This window comes from Petromyzon marinus, unplaced genomic scaffold (genome assembly GCF_048934315.1).
Source record: "Petromyzon marinus isolate PM22_M1 ecotype Great Lakes invasive population unplaced genomic scaffold, UKy_Petmar_22M1.pri1.0 PM_G_Scaffold_25, whole genome shotgun sequence".
NCBI classification, from domain to species: Eukaryota; Metazoa; Chordata; class Hyperoartia; order Petromyzontiformes; family Petromyzontidae; genus Petromyzon; species Petromyzon marinus.
The window spans coordinates 2,845,860-2,869,940 of NW_027422817.1; the positions used below are offsets into that span (position 1 = coordinate 2,845,860).

The following is a 24,081-nucleotide window of genomic DNA, read 5'->3' on the forward strand; positions in this document are numbered from 1 at the left end:
GAGTCGAGATGTGTAAGCCACTCTAGTGTGCAGAAGCATGTCTTAAAACGTTCCAAGGAGGATGGGGGGGACAGTCCTGAAGATTTAATTAGATCCCTAAAGTCGTGATTTAAAGCTTTCGTGACTGCAGTGATTCATATTCTTGGTGCTTTCGGTAAAGTCACGTTGAAGGGAAACTATAAAATAATAAGATAAATATAAAACAATAAAATTCTCACGACGTTTCGACTGCAAGACAAGCAGCCATCATCAGGTGTGGTGACTGCTTTGTGTTGCAGTCGAAACGTCGTGAGAATTTTATTGTTTTTATATATATTATTATTTTATTGTTTCAGGTGTGATGACTGCTTGTGTTGCAGTCGAAACGTCGTGAGAATTTTATTGTTTTATATATTTTATTTTATTGTTTCCCTTCAACGTGACTTTACCGCAAGAACCAAGAATATATATCCCGAAAGTCGTATAAAATATATATTATTTATGCATTTTCTCTGAGAATAAAATATTAATTTTTGGGGTCTCAAGGAAGAGGGGAGGGGGGGGGTTGGTCGATCACCCCTGTGTCAGTTTGGAACTCTTGAGCACAAGAGAGATGACCTTTGCAGTAAAGTTGTATATGTACAGGTCAACTTCACAACAAAATATAATGCACCACACCTAACGTCCCCTATGTATATTGCCACATACTTGTCACAGCATGGGTTGGTGGGAACAATTTCACAATGTAAGGATTATATCAGTGTTGTAGATATGAAGATGCTGCATTCTAAATTGCTTCCATGGGATCAAATGCATACAGTCTAAATAAACCAATTTATCTAAAATGCATGTAGAAATGAGGCGACACAAACCATTGCCGGCTGCTTGTGCCGCTGCTGAGGCAAACGCCTTTGGTTTCTCACAGGTAGTAGCATGCAGGGATTGGGCCTGCTGATGCCTCCCATTCCCGTAGAGCCCAGAGGTGCGAGGGCTAGAGTAGAATGGTGTGAAGTTCTGATGGATGTCCATACCAACTGGGAAAAGCATTAAAACCACATTTTTACCACGATAGCTTTAATCATCTTCACCACATTTTTTTTCTGTCACATACGCAGAGAGTGTGAGAAACCTTTCAGTTGTAATTGATCTTGAGCACGAGTTGTCTCTCTACTGTCAACTCTGGAGGACCTCATACCTCCACCTGCACATTTCCCACGTCCACCATTTCCTTACCCCAGCTGCCATCCACACCTTCACATCTACTCACATCCTCAAACTCCAGATGATCCAAGATGCCCCTGACAGGCTTCTCGTCCACATCCGTAAACAAAACATCACCATAATACTCAGATCTCTCCACTGGCTCTCAATGTAATCCCAGATCAATTTAAAAATAGCACTCACCGTCCTAAAGATACTCCATTGACTCGCCCATGCCTAAATCTCTCCTCTCATCTCACTCTACTCCCCTCCAAATATTCTTCACTCCAGCAACCAAGGTTTTCTGTCAAATTCCCCCTGTAAACCTCGGTTCACTGGGAAGTTGCTAACTCTCGTTTGCTGCCCCCATAATCTGGACCTCCCTCCTCCCAGTCATAAGTTCTGTCGACGCCTTTCTCCTTGTATAAATGCAGCATCAAGAGCTTCCTTTTTCCTCTGCCTATGACCGACTGCCTCTCTAAAAATATTTTTTTGAAAATATGCCTTCTGATTCAAAGCTTTCGTGACTGCAGGGATTCATATTCTTGGTTCTATTCGGTAAAGTCACGTAGAAGGGAAACAATAAATTAATAAAAATATAAAACAATAAAATTCTCACGACGTTTAGACTGCAACACAAGCAATCATCATCTTGCTGTGGGTCGGCAACCAAAATAACAATAAGAGCCTTTTTTTCGAATTCGGTACAAAACTTGATATTTCAACAGCTGCCATACTTGTGAATACTGTACGTTCATGCATTACGTCATGAAGCAGTCTGTATAAAGCTGAACGTGGCTCCGAAGCTGACTCCTGACCAAGGCTGACTGAGAAATATGTCCTGGTGTAGTCTGTGGACAAGGTGGCAAGCCTGAGACTTACCATATGTAGAGCTGAGGAGGTAAACGTTGAGCTCGTCACTCTTTTCCGGCCGAACAACTTCAACTTTCTTCATGAAACTCCCTGTTTTCAGCAGCATGTAATCTCTGTGAAGGTCATATCGGTTATATATGAAGTTTCCACAACTTACTATTACTGCAGGTGTTTTAATAATGAAATATGTGCGCTATGTTGCACTGACGTTAAAGATTTCTGACATTCAAAACGAGTAGACCAGTTCAACTCATTGACAAATACGAATACAGAAATACGTAAAAAATTACTAAATTGGAATTACACACAGCAACCATCGCCCCCTACTGGCAACCTCATGCCCAATTGCAGGCCAGGTGCTAAATCTCCTTGTGTCCACAGGGACAGTTGTCACTGGGGGTGCCCATTTAAATGTGTCTGAGACGTGGTGTAAGTCGCTTATTGCGCGTCAAGCGCTCATAGACACCCCAGAGTAAAAGGCCCTATCAATGACAGGTGATTATTATTAATTTTTTGCCAGTAACAAGTGCATTTAAAATGTTGTTACATTTGTTTTTAGGAACAATGTTGTTTACATATAGGAAGGAGGCGTAATGTCTGCTTATTTATTTTGTTACATTTACTTCTATATGATGCTGATTGTCATGCTCTATTCCTTATATTGCTGTATGTTCAGGGGCTGAATGGCAATGTCGAGATCTGATAAACCACGAGAGCTTCAGGAGCGAGTTTGTGTCGTTTTTGTACTGCTCCGTTGAAGGAGAGCAGAGACCACAGTGGTTTACTCTCTGGTCCATAGTTTGGGTTGCATAGCCACGGATCGCACAGCAGGAGACGTGCACATTGGCCTGTTTGATGTTGTGATGTGGTCGATGGTTCACCGGTGTCTTTGAGGAATGTCAAAGCAAGGAGGTGCGATGTTTGGGTCTCTAATTATCAGGCAAAACGATTATTTTGTTCGATTCAACATAAAAAAAACACGTGGCCTTGTCACAATTACTGCGGTGTGGAATTCAAGCGCACGTGATGATTTGCCGATGGACGAGGTTGTTGTCGGCGTTGCCCAGTAGTAGCGTGCAGCAGTGGTTGCTTGGAGCTGTGCGGTGAGACTGTAGGTCTGCACAGTTCTTTAATATCACTGTAATTATCACCACAGCCACACCTTTGTAGTACCGGTTACCCTGGAAAAAAAAGCAACCAGTGCCATTCTGAATTGATGGTATGCAAAGTTTACCAAGCCATTAAATTAAATTGAATATTACTAAGGTGAAGATAAACGTTAATTAGTCTATTCCTTCATTTAAAACCTAGTGAAAAAACATTTAACAAATGACAGCAACGGCCACTTGCCCCACTGTAGTCACCACGTCTGTACCAAGATACTGGGTGGCATTACAAGTACTCAGAGTGATTTCTTTCTCAAATGAGCATTGAGGTGGTGACCATCTCCCATTTACAACCCCTGAGACAGTGGTGGAAACAATGCGTCTCTATATAACCCATCAAACAATCGCTGTTGACTTCCCCACAAATCGGTGCCTATTTTATCTACCACGGAGGGATGATGGAGTGAGTCAACTCCCAGCTACGACTTGAACTCGCAAACATTCTGATGGCGGGTCGCTCACTCTCCTGCTGAGCCACATGGATAGTTTCACAGGTGCAGTATTATCAAAAGACGAATTAATGTTTGTCTTCAGACTCATGATGTTTCGAGTTCCGTATTTTCCCGCATATAACCCGCGGGTTATACCACTTTTTACAAAACAAAACAAGACCCTGTGGGGTATATGCAGGTGCAGGCTATCCCTAAAATATTTTACACGTGTGACATGTCATAACTCGTTTAATTTTTTCACTGCGCAACACTTCCAGTACCTTTGACTAAAGCACTGCTGAATAAATCACTCGCACTAAAATTGCACGCATTAACACGTTTGAAATTACTCGAATTGCTTGCACAATGAAACGACAATGTTTCAAGTGGGCGCACTTTGTTTAACCGGAGTACATGCGTCTGCGGGTTATATGCGTATGCGGGCTATATGCGGGGAAATTGAGCCACATGGATGGATGGTTTCACAGGTATTTGGCAAAGTCCTAATTGACGTTTGCCTTTGAAAGCCTGCTGCTTTGAGTACATTGAAAGTAGCAACGCACTGAAAGGGAAAATGATTTGCACCCGAGCCTTGTGACTGTGCATTAGTTCTAGATTTGAAGTTTTCGCGACTGCAAGGATCCATACTCTTTGGTTCTATTCGGTAAAGTCACGTAGGTAAAAAAATAAAACAGCAAAAATCACGACGTTTCGGCCACAACACAAGCGGCCTTCATCAGGTGAAGGGACCAGCCTGTCTCGAAGACTGCGCTGGAGTGAAGAAAAAAAAAGGCCGCTTGTGTTGTGGCCGAAACGTCGTGATTTTTGTTGTTTTATTTTTTACCTACGTGACTTTACCAAATAGAACCAAAGAGCATGTGCATTAGTTGTTTTTAGCAATGTGAAATATTTGATTGGAGTCGGGGTTCCGTCTCATGCACCTGCTCCACTCTGACTTGGTACTTGGGCAGATGCTGCACGGCTTCTTTGATCTGGTTCCCAAACGGAGGGTGTCTGTTCACTATCTGCACAACGCAGGAATGCACCGCCAGCAAAACGTCATTCGGTTTTGTTGCAATGTTGTTTACAAACAAGAAATACGCTCATCATTGGTGGGTGTTACTATTATTAAGGAAGGGTGACGATTGTAATGTGTTTCCCAATTGAGTAATTTGCAAGTTACTTTTAACATTTTGCTAATTTGGACAATCACGCCGGTACACAACGGTCTTCTTGGCATGACATCATGGGGGTCTGTGACGTCCATTTTGAAGAAGATGGCGTCGAGCATTTTACGGTGAATAAATCCGCAGTATAATTAACCAGAGCGGTCTGCCAGATTCGAACTGCGGCTTCTGGAACAAGCGCTGCCACTGGGCCAATGGCATTAATGGTGTAGCTACCGTATAATTGTACTGGGAAGTGCGCTAAACACCAGCACAAACATAGATACATGTTGTGGAGATTAACACTACACCCATTATCTCACCAACTCAATTTCCCGTCCATGAGTGTTTGCAATTTTCTCAAAAGATGTCAATCCAGCGTTGACCAGTGCGCTGGACATTGAGAAGCCTACAGCAGAAACACTGAGGTTAAGTAATGTTTAATTGAAGGGTCTTCTGAAAAGAATGCGTGGTTGTAAATAATTTCTATGTGTTGCTCTTATTCGTAAAAGGGATTATAATTACCGATTTTTTCAAGTTGTTTCAAAACGAAAGGTGAATTTTCCCAAAGCTTTGCACGAAAACATTTAGCGAGGTGGACAGCATTCAGCACAGCCTGGAAATTATTCTGCTTATCCTTTTGCTGCAAAAATTCGGCAAGACCTACAACCACAAAACGGAGATATAACAGATGTAAATACTGTCATGCGTTTAAACGTTAACTTCAGAAACAATGTACATTCGTTTAAATAGTGCAGTTTAAACTTACATTTTGTAAGTCGGATTCCAGTCCTGAAGATTTTGGCAGTGTCCTGCATCAATGCAAAATCTTGCACCAGTACACATCCCAGCTGAGCTTGAATGAGACTACAAACAACGCGTCATTTCAATTATAATCTTAGCTCTTTCGGTAAAGTCACGTTGAAGGGAAACAATAAAATAATAATATATATAAAACAATGTTTATATTCTTAGCTCTTTCGGTAAAGTCACGTTGAAGGGGAACAATAAAATAATAATAATATATATAACAATGTTTTATATTCTTAGCTCTTTCGGTAAAGTCACGTTGAAGGGGAACAATAAAATAATAATATATATAAAACAATGTTTTATATTCTTAGCTCTTTCGGTAAAGTCACGTTGAAGGGGAACAATAAAATAATAATATATATAAAACAATGTTTTATAATCTTAGCTCTTTCGGTAAAGTCACGTTGAAGGGGAACAATTAAATGATAATATATAAAGCATTGTTTTATATTCTTAGCTCTTTCGGTAAAGTCACGTTGAAGGGGAACAATAAAATAATATATATAAAACAATTTTTATATTCTTAGCTCTTTGGTAAAGTCACGTTGAAGGGAAACAATAAAACAATAAAATACATATAAAACAATAAAAATTCTCACGACGTTTCGACCATAACACAAACGGTCGTCATCAGGTGTGTCGGTTTGCAAATGAGTGTCAATACAAACCGACACACCTGATGACGACCGTTTGTGTTATGGTCGAAACGTCGTGAGAATTTGTATTGTTTTATATACATTTTATTATTTTATTGTTTCCCTTCAACGTGACTTTACCTAAAGAGCTAAGAATATGAATTACTGCAGTCACGAAAGCTTTAAATCAAAATCATTTCAATTGTGTAGCAAAAGCTTAATTCTCCACTTGAACAAACTGTTTTTGCAATATAGATGCAGTTTCGAGTGTTAAAATAAGTGTCAATACATCTTGAAGGCTCTCCAATTGGAAGGTGTGATCTGTATGGTGATATCAAATGGATAATAATCTGCAAATGTGTAGAATATTAAAACCCTAAACACGAAGTTGCGTTGCTAAGTATAAAGAAAGTTCATAACCAACTCCAAATGTACGTATATGTTATCTTAACAGGAGCATTGAAATCATAGCTGTACTTACCAGTTTATTTTCATTTCACTGGTTTTTATTTTACCGGACATTGGAAATCTGAAATGACAGAAGCATTCAGATTCACTCATAATGGTTTGTCCAAATAACTAATACACACTGAATATACAATATACACTTAAAATGTGCGAATACAGACTTAAACCCCATTCGCTTATCCATACAATATTTTGAAATACGTAATACATTCACAACTACTATTGTCTCAAATATGTAAATGTTTTCACACTTGATGCTTCACTATCCGAGAAACCTTTTAAATTAAACAATTAGAAAAAAAAATTTAGACCGATAAAACATTTGATTTCGATTTAAAGCTTTCGTGACTGCAATGATTAATCTTCTTTGGTTCTTTCGGTAAAGTCACGTAGAATGATAATAAAATAATAAATTGATAAAATAAAATAACACAATATTCTCACGACGTTTCGGCCACAGCTCTTTCGCCAGCATTGCCTCTTAATACCTCTCACACCACGGTTAATGGTATAGTTTTACAATATGGAGCATACTAGGGCCTCGCAGCTGTCTCTCTCCCCCTCCTCTGTTCCGACCATGGACGAACTCGTCCGTCTGAACGGGACCCGTAGCTATCCGTGGTGCTGAAATTTGAGGGTAAGAATCCACCCATTTTCCCGCTTATAGCATTGTGATATATAACGACTTATTGTTGGTAGCTTAGCTGATTGGAGAATATAGAGTTTATTGATAACATGAAGGTAATTTATATTTTAGTTTTTATTGGTTCACTATATAGTACTGTGAATAGCTCAGATGTGTAGTCATTTCTGTAACCAGTCACTAGCTAATCACTCAGTTGTTTCAATGCTGGATTCGCCTAGTTATTTCAATGCTAAATTCTCCTGTTTGATTTGTACTAAGGGCCTCGGTGAATGTGTATGCTCTGACTTTAACGTAGCTATTTCTGCAGCAGGTACAAGCTCTATTTCTGCAGCAGGTACAAGCTAACCACTCAGCTATCTCAATGCTAAATTCTATGCTAATTCCATTGTCAAGATGTGTATTCCTTAACTTAGCTATTTCAATGCTAAATTCTATGCTAATCCCTTTAACAATGGGTGCCTCTGCGGGTGTGTATGCTTTAACTTTTAACATAGCTATTTCTGTGACCAGTCACAAGCTAATCATTCAGCCATTTCAATGCTAAATTATATGCTAATTCCTTTGTCAAGGCGCTTTGTTCCTCTCACACAGCTTAAAGGCCGTATCTGAACGTGGCTCTTTCACTCCAGCGCTGTCTTACCAGACAGTCTCGCCCCCTTCACCTGATGAAGGCCGCTTGTGTTGTGGCCGAAACGTCGTGAGAATATTATTGTGTTATTTTATTTTATCAATTTATTATTTTATTATAATTCTACGTGACTTTACCGAAAGAACCAAAGAAGAAAAAACATTTGATATGAAACTTTCAAGATTATTCCAGTGTAGGTTCTGGATTTTTATTCCAAAAAATGTAATGACATTAACACAGGATCTTAAAACAAATACCTAACATTCTTCAAACTGGCCAAATATACCATATAAAAATTGCAATTTATTGTAATGTAACTTTACCAATACACAGTATGCATAATTGTATATTTACATATGGCAATTCACCTACATTGGTTTAAACAAAAGTGACTTCTGATGAGATACGGAATGACAAAACCAGTCCAGAGTTTGGTTGTGTGATACCAAGTCTGCTGAAATGATGCACTCCCATAATTCCACGTGGTTGATAGGATGTGTAAAATATATGTATTATTTTATGTGGATGGACAGATATGTGAAGGAGGCATATTGTACGCTTATTATTTTTTTCTTCTTCCATTCTTTACGACGATGCTAATGGTTATTTGGTGACGTGTCACTGATTGTTACCGTATCGTGTGCTTTTTGGCCAAGTTCAATGTGTTCAGGGTTTTCTTCTCATTAACACGGAGCGTGATGTCTTTATACTCTCGACAGCTTGAGATAAGAGTCACCTGTAAAGAAGGTCAAAGATCAAGATGTCATCATCATGGCCAAAATCATTGATGCTACTACTACACAGAATTGAAAAAGAATTCCACCCTCCGTCAGAATCCCACAGCTGCTGCACAATAGACACACGGTGAGCTCCCAAATCTGCCCTGACACTAAACCCACATCCATTACGGGAACAAATCGGTATTTAACGGCAATTACAAACCTCCAAAACATTTACAATACAAGGTGTCCTGAACCGAAAATGTGTCCAAAGAGATCAGGAGCAAAATGTATCAATTCAGCTAATTGCTAATCGCAAAAATACTCTCTTGTAAAATACACGCGGGAGTTATGACCTGGTGGCTCAACTAGTGTAAGTGAGTGGCTCACAGACGGCAGGCTCCAAGTTCAAATACTGCTGATGAGTTGACTCAACCCACCTTCCCTCCGAGTTTGATAACATGAGCAGCACTCTGTTAGTAAGTCAACGGTGGTTGCGCTGCAGAGAGACCCCTGTCATAGGATTGTGGATTCTCCACGATAGCCTCAGGGCTGTCAACGGTAGATGGATAACCTCAGTGCTCATTTGAGCAGGAAATCACTTTGACTTGGTTCTGAATGCCGCTGTACGATGCATTGATTATGTCTTAAAACGTAGGTGTTAGTTGAACCTTGTGCCAGACGCACACCGATTGATAGAATTGTCAGCAACGATGTATGCAGTAATAAACTAAAAGTCTGTCTTTGTAAGTAAAACTAAAATGAGACGGTATCCTTACTCCAATAAGGTGCACTGTATAGATACAAACGATGATGATCGCCAAACATGGCTAAAAACTGCTCAATTATCTGCACAATTGTAAGTCCGCTTATTAATTTGTTTCTTACAAAATAATTCACGGCCTATTGTCAAACATCCAAAATGATAATTTACAGCCGCTTGTCAAATCCACTGCTGTGAGTCGTTGTGGTTGTTTGCTATGTGTCACATACACACACATATCCTTGTCTGTTAACATCATTACAGTCACCACCTGCAATGCGTTGTCACGAACCCTTTCAGGGGTCTCGATCGTCTGCTAAGTAAGGGGACATTGCCGCAGCAAGCCTTGTTAACGTAAGTCGATGGTGATGTGGAACAATGAGAAACCAACCCTGTGACCTCACTTACCAGGTCTTGCACGGCTTCCGAGCCCTGTATTGTGCCAAACAGCTTGATGGTATCAAATGCCACGTAGTAGTAAGCCATCAATCTACCAACATCTGGACAATATCAAACCATGTTTTGTTAAAATAGCAAAACACATGAAAACAAAGGCAAAGGAGGTCCCATGATATGTTAAAATAAACTGTAATTAAATGCCAGGGTGCTGGTGGCGGCTATACATCGTGCCTGTAATGCAGGGTTGTTGGATCAAACACAAATTGGTAAAACTCCCTTCCCAAGGTCGCCAAGATCGCCATATCCTTGGCTTGCCAGGGGTATGGCGGGAGAGCAAATTCATTATATCCATACGCACAGATATTGAGTTACCACCCCTTGCACACGTGGGGTTTTTCCATGCACAGACACTCATCAATTAATGGAGTTGGCGACACATCCCAACATAAGCAGCACCAGGGCTCGGGCAATAGTTGGCGAAGGTTCTCACTGCCCCCCATTCTTGTCTGGGGGTCCCCCCCCCCCGTGCCTCCGTTAGGAACCTGTGCACGTGACAAATTCTACAGCACGTTCTGAGATGCCGATTTGCATTGACGACTGGACGCTATACACAACATGAAAATGTGAAATGACGTGTTTTTTCGTCACAAATAAAGCGAACAAACACGTCATGATATGCTGTTTCAGCAGAAGGATTATTTACCTGTTGGCTTAATATCCCCATTCTGCATACAAATTAGCTTGTAAGCTGCCAGCGAGTTCAAACTCTCTAAGCATAGTTCTGAAATAAATAATGTAAACGAAACATTAACGTCGTTGTGGACAAGACAACAAATTAACTAAGCAGGTATTATGCCTTCCCATATTTGTCTCTCCACTAAAATCTAAAATCTGCTTGAAACATTCATAGCTAACAGAGTAGATAATTGCCTATTCATGTCTGGCAGGTCACAAGTATTGCTTCAAACAAGCCTGACTGCTTATACATTGAATGTCGAAACCAGTCCAGATTGTTTGTTGCTGCTGAAAATATTCAATCCCAGAAGGCCGTGTGGCTGATTGGATATGTTAAAAACAATGATTCTACTTTTTATGCGGAGAGACATATATGGGAAGAAGGCATATTGTCAGCTTAATTATTTTGACATAACGATCGTTAAATAAATACAATTAAAGAAAAATCAATGCGTCTCATACTCATTGGTTCTTTCGGTGAAGTCACGTAGGTAGAAAAATTTAATTAAACTGACAAATAATAAATCACGAAGTTTCGATCGCAACACAACAAGCGGTCGCCCTCAGGCGGAAAAAAATCCTCCATCAGTGAAACAGCTGAACCAGCGAGAGAGCTGCGAGAGAGCTCATCTGCTTGGTTCTTTCGGCAAAGTCACCACGTAGAATGGAAATACAATAACAAAAATAAAACATAATACAATAAAATTCTCGCGACGTTTCGGCCACAACACAAGTAGCCTTCCTGAGTCACGAAAGCTCTCTCACTGGTTCAGCTGTTCACACTGCTGAATTATTATTTTTTCCGCCCGAGGACGACCGCTTGTTGTGTTGCGATCGAAACGTCGTGATATTTATGATGTTTTGTTTTATTTTATTTTGTCTACTGAGTCTGGATTCCTGCAGTCACGAAAGCTTCAAATCAACGTTCAATTTGTCTCAATTTTAAATCATTGAAAATCATGCTGCTTGTAGTGGAAACACAAGGAACAACTTGAATTGACCAACTGGCTCTTTCAGAGGCTGCGTATATGGGTTTTATTCTCAGTGTTTCATCTTCTAACAAGTAGACAGGTTTCTTGAATTGAGCAAGGTTGTAAGAGCTTGAGAAGTGAGACCGTGGGAGGGAATTCACAAGGACTGTAAAGCATCAGTACCAGGGGAAGAATCAAAGACAGAAGTGTCTTGACCTGTCGCGTGGTGGCTGAAGACAGTAACGTACGAAAAACACAAGCAAGCAGTTTTATTTCTCTCAGTTTCAAATTGTCTATTATTCCAGTAAAATTACAGTTTGATGTTCGATTATGTTAATATCACTATACCTTGCAGAAGTTGCTTCTCAATGTCCTCTTTGTTCAGACCAGTGTCAAATTCTGTATCAGTGATTCGTACAGAGTACATTTATTTTTCAGTATGCTGCCTTTTTATGCATTGCTTGAGATGTACTTAAAATGGCTTTAACAGTTGAATATCTTGTCATAGTCAAAGTCAAAACTATGTAAACATTTGATGTCAATGAAGGAACTCTAAATTGTCAGAATGTTTAACATTCACTCCTTACAAACATACCGTAATTGTGTCCTTTGTACTTAAGAACATTCAAACGTGTTATTTCCTCCAGTCAGCTCATAATATTTTTGAAAGCCCCAAACGTGAAATGTAATTACAGCTAAAATTACTGTTTTATATTACAATAGCTGATCTATGCAAAGGCATAATGGCTCAAAATACCCAAAGATGGTTTCACACAATGTTTTAGTGCATTGGTTCAACACAAGCACAACTGTGGACCGGTTTTGCAATTCAGTGTCAAGTCAGGATTGTGTGAGCCAATGCAGGTGAACTGCCAGATCCATAATATAGTTTTTTTGGGTGAGATCGCGTAAATATAGAAATGTGTGTCGTTAAAACCCGCCACCACCCGATACAGCCAACTAATAAGGGTTGCCACGTAAACAGAACGTGCCAATTCATCACTAGTACAGCACTAGTGTGTAGTGTATAGTGTAGTGTATAGTAGTGTATAGTGTAGTGTATAGTGTAGTGTATAGTGTAGTGTATAATGTAGTGTATAGTGTAGTGTACTAGTACAGCACACCGATGTGTTGCAGAGCCACAACATTTACAAACTGAGTACGACTTTTCACCAGTAATTACAGCTAGCTTCATCAGGGTGGTGGTGGGTTTATCGACACATTTATATACAGTATTAAAAAAACTATTATGGATTATATTGGTCCCGAAAGCCTACGTGTTAAACGAACTGCCAGGTGTTTACAGGCAAGGGCCCTCTCTGTTTTATATTGGTCTTCGCTCTACACAAACCTGCATAATATACATCACGTTATTTTGTGTTTCATTCGAATAAGTGTCGTTCACTCAAATACATTTTGAAAATTAATAGGATACACATGTATATACATCCTTCCAAAATACCTATACTACTCAAGAACACATGTATGTTCTTGATAATTTTCTGAAATAAATGCACGAATAGGTAACTCAACCTTTTCCAATACACCTACTCGTGTTTATTGTTATTATTTTTATATACATAATTGGAACCTGGTGATTATACTATTGCACACATTGCGATAGTATAATCACGCGAATATTGTATGTTTTAATTTTGAATTGTAAATGCATTTCTTACTGTAATACTTTGGGTTTTTGAGTGCCCGAATGTACAGGAATGTGGATCGGATCCAATCCAATGCCACGTTGACATCTGTGATCGTGTGCAGTACAATCTCCGCATTGAGGTGCTCTGTTAAATTCATGTGCAAACTGCAGGAGACCGAAGGTGTTTACAAATTCACGGTAGCTACTTTATAGGAATGGGAACATGGAAGTTGCAGAGGGGAAGCTGATTGATGGAAATTCACAAAATGTGGGAAAAAAAACACATCATTCTGAACGTATCTTGAAATCAATTGAGAAAGTTTTCATTACAGCGTGAAAATGTGAAGATCCTGAACAAGACAGTATAATACAAAATAAATGTTTATTTTGATGTGGTACTTCTCCTCAAAAGAACCAAAGTGCTGTTACATGTGAAAATGTCAACATTTAATACTTTGCACTAAGTAATTGGTCTAGTGTTCCAAAGAAATAGTATGGGCGTCAGTTTTCAATCGTGACTTAATAACATCGACAATGCCCAAAATCACAAATATGGCTGGGGGGGGGGGGGGGCATTCCACAGATGGGGAACCATACAGCAGAAGGCCCAATCGCCCTTGGAGTGCTGTCTCATCTTTGGGATGCAGAGAGGACTGGAATCCATGAAATGTAGATTGTGAGATAGAATACTGGGATTCAAAAAGTCCCAAAGGTAGGTGGGTGCTTTATAGGCCAGTAACACGATCTCAGAGTCGACTCTGAGATTCACCAAGAGCCAAAGTAGACATTCCAGAACATGTGTGATATATTCGGATGAAGCGGTTAGAGGCAGGAGTCAGGCAAGCTGCGTTGTGGAAACATTTCAGCCGATTATACTCTTTGGTTCTATTCGGTAAAAGTCACGTAGGTAAAAAATAAAACAACAAAAAAATCACGACGTTTCGGCCACAACACAAGCGTCCTTCATCAGGTGAAGGGATCAGGCTGTCTCGAGGACAGCGCTGGAGTGAAACACAGCCACGCTCAGACCGCGACCTTTAAGCGTGGCTGTGTTCCACTTCAGCGCTGTCCTCGAGACAGCCTGATCCCTTCACCTGATGAAGGCCGCTTGTGTTGTGGCCGAAACGTCGTGATTTTTGTTGTTTTATTTTTTACCTACGTGACTTTACCGAATAGAACCAAAGAGTATGGATCCTTGCAATCACGAAAGCTTCAAATCTAGAATTTTAGCCTATTGAGAACTCTTGCAGGAGGCATGCCGACGAACAAGGTGGCATGGCAATAATCGACAAGAGAGAAGAGACGCATTATCCAAATTATCTGCATAATAGTTTGACAAGCATGATGTCGTGCTGACAATACTTTGAAGGTGAAAAAAATCACTTCTGAATTTCACTTTTCACTTTTCAAATAGGTCTCAAACTTCGGAGCAAGGTCACAGAAGCCACCAACGTTGTGTCTGTTACTGTGGGTGATGAGCTGAAGTTGAGTGCACGGAGCCGAGAAGCATAACCTCTGTTTTGTCACAGCATTTTTATGCATCAAAGACTTAAGGCGGAGGAGTCACTGGAGCCAAGATATCGGGGTAATGAGAGGGGAGGGAAGAGAGGGAGAAAGCATGAACAAGAAGAAGCAGCGTCTGTTTTTGATGACATACCAGACATGCAAGTTAGAGGCATCAAAGCTATGAAGAAAAATAAGTAAGCTTGGGCAGGACATGTCACGAGTAGGAATGATGGCCAGTGCTCAAAACTAACGATGGAGTGGTAGCCAAGGTAATGGAACACGTGGATTGTTGTATCACTGGACTGTGAAGGATGTTTACGGCTAAGAAGGCCTTCAGCGGGCAGTGTATGCCGATGCTGACTTTATACATAACGTTCACAAATATGTACATGTTCATGCCCAATATATACATATAATAACAAAACTGCCGTTATTGTCCTACCTGCTTTCTAGTTTCTGGGTCCCACTTAGCATTTGTTCATATTTTTCTTTCAATTCATTTCTTGTCAATATCACCGCAGTGGCTGAAACATCAAACTGTAAACGATATCACGTATGTTACTTCACATCAAAAATAGATAAATAGCCATACTAATAATGAGCTAAATGCAGGAAAAACTTTAATGAGTCTCAGGAAATGCAGATGGATCCTGCATTGAAATATTTGCCTGATTTATTTGGATATGTTTTGTGTTTAGGAGGAAACGAAACTTCCTGGGGGAAACACGCAGGTTCACACATATGGGTTCATAACCAACTTTCTGTACTGCCATCTCTAGTGGGTATGACACACAAATATGCACAATCCACAAACCTTTCGGTAAAGTCACGTTGAAAGGAAACAATATATATTGTTTCCCTTCAACGTGACTTTACAATATATATTGTCTCCCTTCAACGTGACTTTACCGAAAGAGCTAAGAATATGAATTACTGCAGTCACGAAAGCTTTAAATAAAAAAATAAAATCCACAAACCCTTGCTACCACAGGTATATACTACTACAACATACAAAGATCCCCCATAGAGCCTTAACTGGCTGTTGGGGCGAGTGCCGTTAGCGAACACCTATGAAGGCAAGCACGGCACACGAGGGGGTGGGTGGCCAGCACCAGGTCCGGTTAAGATAATCGTCACTCGGGCTTTATAACGCAGTGCGCTCACCGCTACACTACCGCTCCCCACTTCCAGCATGGCGACACGCGTCTATGATCTATTACTTGTGCTTGTTAGCCTATTGGAATTGACGCTTTGCTATTTTGCTAAATAAAAGCACATGTATATGTTTTAACAAATGGTGAACATGCTATGACACATTCATAATTGAGCAAGAATAGTGCAACAGTTCACTTCATCCTGCAGCAGCAGCAGCAGCAGCCAGGTGGCTCAGAGGTAGAGCGGCCATCTTGCAATGGGAAGGTTGTGAGCGGCCATCTTGCAATCGGAAGGCCGCTCTACCTCTGCAGCAACAGCAGCAGCCAGGTGGCTCAGAGGTAGAGCGGCCATCTTGCAATGGGAAGGTTGTGAGTTCAACTCACGGTTAGAGGTCGGCTCAGCCCATCATCCCTCTTTTGGTCGATAAAATAAATATCACTTTGTGAAAAAGTCAACATTGGTTGTCCTTTGGAAAGACTCTCCCATTCCATTGGAATTAAGGAGGTCCACCCCTGGCTTAGGGCTGTATATAGTAGATGGGCACCAACATCAATGCACAAATAAGCAAGAAATCTTTACCTCTTCAAAATAAATGCTATATTGTCCACATGATGGGTTTCAAGAGATGGGATCCAATAAACTAAAATACATTTGTGCACAATGCATTTAAGTTTTGAAAACGGATATTTAGTTCCGAAAAGTAAGGATATATGAACCAATATAGTTAGAATATGTGCATCTACCTGTGGTCTTCCTGCCCTGCCAATCATCTGTAGAATATCTGTTTCCCCATATTCCTGCACCATGCCTCCCCCAGTGTAGTGCATGGTAGATTTGACGATGACCAGGTGTGCAGGAAGGTTTACACCCATAGCCAGTGTACTTGTAGAGACTGCAGACAAATCAAATAAAAACATTCGGTATTTGCACCATTCTTTTAACACAAGGCAATCACGAAAAAAGGCGCTGTGTGTGCACATATTCTGCAGAAGTTTCGCAGTAGGGGCAATGTTGCTATATGCTCCATAATATACGTTTTTGGGTTAGATATATATAAATGTGTCGTTAAAACCCGCCACCACCCACCACAGCCAACTTGTAAGGGTTGTCACGTAAACAGAACGTGGCCAATTCGTCACTAGTACAGCACTAGTGTAACGTGTAGTGTAGTGTGTAGTGTAGTGTATAGTAGTGTATAATGTAGTGTAGTGTATAGTAGTGTAGTGTATAATGTAGTGTATAGTGTAGTGTATAGTAGTGTAGTGTATAATGTAGTGTATAGTGTAGTGTACTAGTACAGCACACCGGTTGTGTGTTGGAGAGCCAAGCCACAGCATTTACAAACTGAGTATGACGTTTCACCAGTAATCACAACCAGTTTCATCAGGCGACAGCCATATTGCTATATGCTTCCTGATTGGATATTTTGTGGGAACATTTACAAATCTGGACCTCGACACCAGCACACAACAGCCTACTCTCTTCAAATCATGCCACGGGATAATTAATGTCCACTCTTAAGCAGATGGCACAAAGTATGCTATGATTCATATACTTGCAGTATTAACCATAACGGATTGCCATATTCCAAATGCGAACCTGTGTAACCTCTGTAACGAGCGTCAAGCGCGCTGCCGCCCCAATGCACAAAACATAGCGTAAGTAACTCGGTGAAGTTAATAAGTCATCATAAAAATATTGAACTCTACAAAATACTGTCATCATGTATCTGGCAGCAAATGTATGACATGCGGTTGGTCACAAGGCAGTTGTTAGTAACCACAATTTCAGCGGCATTGGTGTAACACACAAGCAGAACTCTGGATCAGTTTCAACGTTCAGTGTCTCAGCACCAGTCAGGTTTGCTTGAACCATTGATGGTGAACTGCCAGATGCTTACAGGCAAGGATACTCTGTTAGATATCAGTATGGGTTTGTAATCTTGAAATATGCACACATAACAGCCCCTACTAATTTCACAAAGCCACATGCAAACCTGATGCATGGACACATATATCAATTTACAATCTCTCCATGAATAAATAATATGCTCATATTTTACGTACACAGTACTGGCAGTTCTCCTTGCAAGAAAGCATCTTCAATGTTTCCTCTATCAGACGTTTCCATCCCTGCATGATGGTATGCAATTCCTTTCATCAGCAAATCTACAACAATAATAAAACAAATTACGCGAATGTGAATTTGATATTTTGATGCAATTATTTTAAATCATCGTTAAAAACAGTGAGGGCTTTACAAGCTTACCTCTCAACTTGATATCCTTTAGGCAAGAAGCATGCTTCTGCAGTCTGAAATTACAATAAATGACCAGTATATATGGTGTAGTGGTGAGCACGCTAGACTTGTAATCAATTCCACCTTCGAGCACGATCTTTTAACCCCCCCCCCCCCCCCCCACACTGCCCCTGTCCACCGAGCAGTGTATAAATACATAAATTGGTAGGTCGCGCGTAGTGGGGTAAAGTGTAGGTACGCCTGCCTCTTCCAACACGTCTGGTCAATGTGAAAGAGTAGACCAATATCCCTCTAGAGTAGTGCTTCTCAGCATTTTTATTCCACGGCACAAATCTTCACAGCACACTGAACAAAAAATATCAGTTGGCATTTCATCCAGCAGAGGATTGATCATGGCTGATGATGATGTGCCTGCACGCTCATCTCTCTCTCAAGTGATATATTACTACGGACGGACTTGGTGCCATAGTGTAAGTGTGGAATTTTCACAATCACATGTGTCAATCTCCCCTTGATCACCTTGTTCCCTGGGCCTTAGATGCATTATGATCAGGCCCAGATTAAACTTATGAGGGGCCTCGGTACGTATTTCATATTGCAAAATAAATTATGAAGTCAGTTTAACACGTAGGCTTTCGCGACCAACATCATCGTGGATATTGGAGTCATTCAACATATTTTTTCTCTCAAGCGGAGGTTAACACCAGCAGTGGCTCGAACAAGGAACTTGAGGACAGCACCTTGACCGTTACTTTTACACCAATATCTTAATCACAGAACATTTGCGAAACACGAATGTGTAGAGCCCAATTCCCACGCCTACCTCTGCCTGTGCTGGAAATCAATCATGAATTTAGCATCTTTAGCCAGTGTGGCTGCAGCCAGCTGAACACTTCTTCTCGTCGCACAGAACTGTAAAAGAATAACCACAAGGTGCCTTCAATGCACGCTATTAAAAAGTATGCCTGCTTCCAAAGGAATACACGTGAAATATCTAAGGCCTAAACCATTTTAATATTTATATATGTGCGCTTGACTAGGTGTGATATTCATTGTATAAATGCATACTTTTATAACGTTTTGTGTGCGCAAACGTATATGTGTATGGCCTCTACAGGTGTTCGCTAAATGCTTCTTGCCCAGACAGCGCGAGGCCGTCACCGCCACGGACGTGGTCTACGCCCTCAAGCGCCAGGGCCGCACTCTCTACGGCTTCATCTCTCGCGCACTCAACCAACCCAAAGGCTCTCTTCAGAGCCACCCACCTCTTCTAAACGGCTTGCGCGCCAGCGTTACCAAACCGTCCACGAAAGAAACAGTTTCTAAATGGAGCACACAATTCTGGCTTAGCAATCATTGGAAGGATTTTATAAACCATTTCAGGTCTTAATTGATTGTTCACGCTTACAGTGGCTTTCAAACAGCATACATTAATTTTTCGTCTCCCCCCTCCTCTTTTCAGAACATAGATGGACTCGTCCTTCTAAATAAACTGCCAAATCGCTGCACGTGGCGCTGACGTTTTTATAAATAAAAACACCGTTCAAAAATAAATTAATTAATGCGAACCGACACTTCTTTCAAATGTTTCTTGCCGTTGCTTTTCACACCTGATGACGACCGTTTATGTTATGGTCGAAACGTCGTGAGAATTTTTTAATTGTTTTTTATATATTTTATTATTTTATTGTTTCCCTTCAACGTGACTTTACCGAAAGAGCTAAGAATAATCATGTTTTTCTTGTTCATGTTTTTGTTTGTTGCGGTTGCACCCGATTCAAGAGCCGGATGGCTCACAGGGCTCTACACCAAATGAATGAAACTGAGAAAACTGAAACTGAGTCTTGTAAAGACTAAACAGGGGATATTGCCGTTGTGTGATTGTATATGCATGGTTATAGATATGCAAGTGGGGAGTGGTGGTTAGTGAACCGTGCTACAAACCCTGTTACCCGAGTTCGATTCCCGCTCATGATCAAAAGCGACGGTGAATATTTCAACCAATTCTGGGGCTTCCTTAGGTCTACTCAGCCTCAAATGAGTACCTGCTGTGATACTGAAACATCAGCATTGGGGAAACAAAGGCGGTCCGGCGTGGTGCTGCCCACCCACCCCCTCGTGTGCTCATGATGGTCTTCATAAGTGCTCGCTTACCAGCACTTCCACCAGCACTTCCCCCAAAAGTCTGTTAAGGCTACACATGAGATTTTTGTCCACATGGCATTTCCTGTTTGCTATGTATGTGTCAATGGAGGCCATATACACCTTGACATATTCCATATTTAAGGGCTATGCATGCAAAATATTTAAATTTAAAAAAATATGCAATTAAACTAATCATGCCATTTTGACTTGGAACAACAAATAGGACATGTACTCACAATGAGCGTTGGCTTTTGCTCAGAATATGTTTGTATAATTTTTGCGAGCTTGTAGTTGAGCATCAAGTCAAATTTAAAGGCAGTCTGTAGACGATAGAAAGGAAATCCCAACACGATTTTGCGGAGTTTCACAGGCCGATGCTTTTCATCCAATTTTACGAAGATTGCCGTTCCATCCATATCAGACAACCACTCGGCAACCTAGAAAGAGAAAGGTGGATGCCTCAGCAATATTTGTAGAGGATATACAAATATTAATTTAAATGCATTGAGAGGTATTCATACCTCTCCATATTTTATGTATATAAGTCAAAAAGAATGTCTGGGCATTTGCCCACGTGCAACTTGATTAAGATGACACAAATTCCTTTTAACAGTGGATGTTACAAATTAAATGCAACTAGTTTATAGTAGACATGAAGGTTATTTTTATACTCAAATGAGCATTGAGGCGGTGCTCATATCCTGTTTACAGCCCTGAGCCAGCGGTGGACATTCTACATTCTTATAACGGGGGAGAATCTATCCGTAGAACCAATATTGACTCCCCCACAAAGTGATACTGATTTTAATGACCCCCGAATGACCATGGAACGAGTTAGCACCCCCAACGAGGACTTTAACTCGCAGCCTTCTGATTGCGAGCCGCTCGCTCTACCACTGAGCCACCTGGCTATTAATCAATGTTATAGCAATATATACTCTTTGGTTATTTCGCTCAAGTCACGTAGGTATAAAATAAATACAAATTATATATACGTGACTTCACCGAAAGAACCCAAGTGTATGGATTTCTGCAGTCACGAAAGCTTCAAATCAAGATTGTAGCGATACAGTATATGTTTAAACAATGTTTAATAAGTATGCCAACTCACATCTTCTATATTGGGAATGGTGGCTGACAGGGCGATGATCCGTACTCCCGCACAGGTATGCAGCGGTTGAAGCGCATCCTTTGTGGAGGTTGGAGGGACAAGGTTATAAAGCGTCTTCATTCTGCTGACCACAGCCTCCAAGGTGGCACCACGTGACTCATCCCCTACCGTGTGTACCTACACCGTGACCCACAGCATAACACGACGCAACTTCCATGATTTTTTTTAATCGAAGTATCCCACGATCTTGCCTCAGCGGTCTTTTCCTTGAGTTGTCCAAACTCGTGGAGACCATTACAATGCCTGTATCGGCAATCGGCCCTTCCCCATCCTGCACGCATGAACCACCCTGAAGTACTGAGCTGTCGTGTACTCTTCCAGACTTCTGCATTGCTTACAGTGTTCTGTCTTGCCATGAAATTCCCAACATCTCAGACACCTGGGCACAAATGCCAACAACTTCTTTATAAGTTGTTTGAATGGGTCCAACTTTATGATCGAAAAATTAACACATGGTACTCCCACCTCAATTCGATGACCAAATATTCAAATTAGGTACTGTAACCGTATGCATGCAATCCTCGGTTTACCTGCTTTTGTGGTACGTCATTTTGGAATAACGGGCGCGTTGTATTTAGACTTTATATTGACATACGCTAGGCAATTTTCGGAATATCGTCATCCGCAACTCGAGATGCGCTACCCTAGCCTGGCACCGCGACCCAACGGCGTTGCCAGCAGCCAGTGCGGTACGATAACTCGTGTGCTATACTTGTACAGCATTCATTAACTCTAAGTCTGTCTCCCTCCTCGCCTCCATCCATCCCCTCCGCAACTCCGGCGTCTTAACAAGCAATACCGTATTTCTTTATTTTATAGGAAGTAAATGAGAGTTTACGTGATTTTCTTTTTAATGTAAAGTATTATATTGTGGGTACATGTATTGTATTGATATAGGCTAGGATAATAAAAGCGATTACGTCCGCGAGTGCGAGTGAAATCCTCGAACCACCTCCTGTACCATTATTTCTTCTGGGAAAATTGCTATTGAACATACGCGATTTTGAGATACGCGCACCTTTCCAGGCACACGTCTATCTCATAAGTCAAGGAGTCCCTGTATAACTATGTCACTTTATTGGATTGCAAATCCAGAGCGCGCTAACCATCACACCACTGTGGCCGCTTCCTATAAATTCAATACTGTGCGCAGGAATAACCCGTATTCTTAGCTCTTTCGGTAAACTCACGTTGAAGGGAAACAATAAAATAATAAAATATATATAAAACAATAAAAATTCTCACGACGTTTCGACCATGGTCGACCATATATATTTTATTATTTTATTGTTTCCCTTCAACATGGTGACTTTTACCGAAAGAGCTAAGAATATGAATTACTGCAGTCACGAAAGCTTTAAATCAAAAAGGAATAACCCGGTTTACGTCGTGGCGGATGCGTTCCTGAAAGGTGCGACAACGAATATCCAAACGACGTCAATCGAAGCAATTTACGCTGTATTTACAAAAGTATGCCGAGGAAAACCAAGAACAATACAGTTATGTACTCTACCTCATCAATCAGAAACAGCCTCACGACCTGCACGAGAGACCTGTCGTGCCACTGTCTTGTTGTGCTATCCCATTTTTCCTGCAAACAAATTAGGTCAGTGAGCCCAGTAGAGATACAAACATTACAATGTACAAACAAGAGATCCCCGTCACCCCAGGTTCATACTCTGGGAGCGTGCCACACCCGAGTATGGAATTATCGGTGGATATGAGAGATCCCGGTGGAGTGTACGGCTGAATCAACTTTGCGGAGCGTACGGTTGAATAATTTCCTGGATGTGAGGTGCAGCAAGCCCATTAAAGGCCTCGAACACGAGTAGGAGAACGTTAAACTCAATGCGGGTGTGAACAGGGAGCCAATGAGAAACCTGAGCACAGGTGAGACATTACGTTGTGTTCCGTATTATGTAGGTTAGCATCAAACTAGGACCCATATCTAACAGAGCGGGTCCTCACCTATACACATCGAGCAATTCAGAAAAATACGCTTAAGAAAGCCTGACTCTGCTGATGAGACAGTGATAAGCAAAACCAGTCCAGAGTATTGCTTGTGTTGAACCAATACTGCTGAAATTATTATGATCCCAGAAGGTCGTGTGGTGGCTGATGGGATGTCTAAAAAATATACCCTTAATTTTAATGTGGAAGGACAGCTACGTGAAGGAGGCGTATTGTCACCTTATTTATTTTTTCAACACTTACCGGTGTTGTCAATATTATTTGGGCATCTTGTGTCTCAAAATAGTCATCGACGTCCGTGTCTCCTGTAAGCTCTTTGCACTGAATGCCGAGTGCTCCAAACTTGTTCTGCCAGTCTTCGAATTTCTCCTGACACAGTGCCTTGATGGGGGCCACTAGGGGGTGCGCGTCACATTCATGCTCACACAGGTCTACATCAAGCGTGCTTGCTGTTGTACGAATACAATACCGTGTGGGCAATTGCAACAATGTATAATGCAACAATTAAGAGATGTACTTACTATAAATAACTTTTGCATTGTAGGAGGGCCCTTGGCATTCTATTAAGAGTCGAATTATGGCTAGCTCAAAAATAACAGTCTTCCCAGAACCAGTCGGAGCACAAACCACTACA

General features: G+C 41.0%; 1 protein-coding gene across 1 annotated transcript in view; it reads right to left on the reverse strand.

Annotated features, from left to right (window-relative positions):
• The window catches only part of LOC142913409 (putative ATP-dependent DNA helicase HFM1), a 35,923-nt gene extending 11,937 nt beyond the window's left edge, over window positions 1–23,986 (reverse strand). Inside the window, exons 1-23 of the mRNA XM_076060950.1 lie at window positions 23,969–23,986; window positions 23,691–23,828; window positions 22,990–23,067; window positions 21,417–21,593; window positions 20,542–20,742; window positions 18,984–19,072; window positions 18,170–18,213; window positions 17,968–18,069; window positions 16,645–16,793; window positions 15,189–15,283; window positions 13,272–13,405; window positions 11,941–11,991; window positions 10,590–10,667; window positions 9,896–9,987; window positions 8,638–8,741; window positions 6,745–6,792; window positions 5,585–5,682; window positions 5,341–5,478; window positions 5,139–5,224; window positions 4,591–4,674; window positions 3,076–3,233; window positions 2,062–2,165; window positions 852–1,013 (exon numbers count right to left, since the gene is read on the reverse strand). Of these exons, the coding sequence (XP_075917065.1) occupies window positions 852–1,013; window positions 2,062–2,165; window positions 3,076–3,233; window positions 4,591–4,674; window positions 5,139–5,224; window positions 5,341–5,478; window positions 5,585–5,682; window positions 6,745–6,792; window positions 8,638–8,741; window positions 9,896–9,987; window positions 10,590–10,667; window positions 11,941–11,991; window positions 13,272–13,405; window positions 15,189–15,283; window positions 16,645–16,793; window positions 17,968–18,069; window positions 18,170–18,213; window positions 18,984–19,072; window positions 20,542–20,742; window positions 21,417–21,593; window positions 22,990–23,067; window positions 23,691–23,828; window positions 23,969–23,986 (2,428 nt within the window). The remainder of the gene's footprint in view (window positions 1–851; window positions 1,014–2,061; window positions 2,166–3,075; window positions 3,234–4,590; window positions 4,675–5,138; window positions 5,225–5,340; window positions 5,479–5,584; window positions 5,683–6,744; window positions 6,793–8,637; window positions 8,742–9,895; window positions 9,988–10,589; window positions 10,668–11,940; window positions 11,992–13,271; window positions 13,406–15,188; window positions 15,284–16,644; window positions 16,794–17,967; window positions 18,070–18,169; window positions 18,214–18,983; window positions 19,073–20,541; window positions 20,743–21,416; window positions 21,594–22,989; window positions 23,068–23,690; window positions 23,829–23,968) is intronic.
• Between the last annotated feature and the right edge of the window lie 95 nt (window positions 23,987–24,081).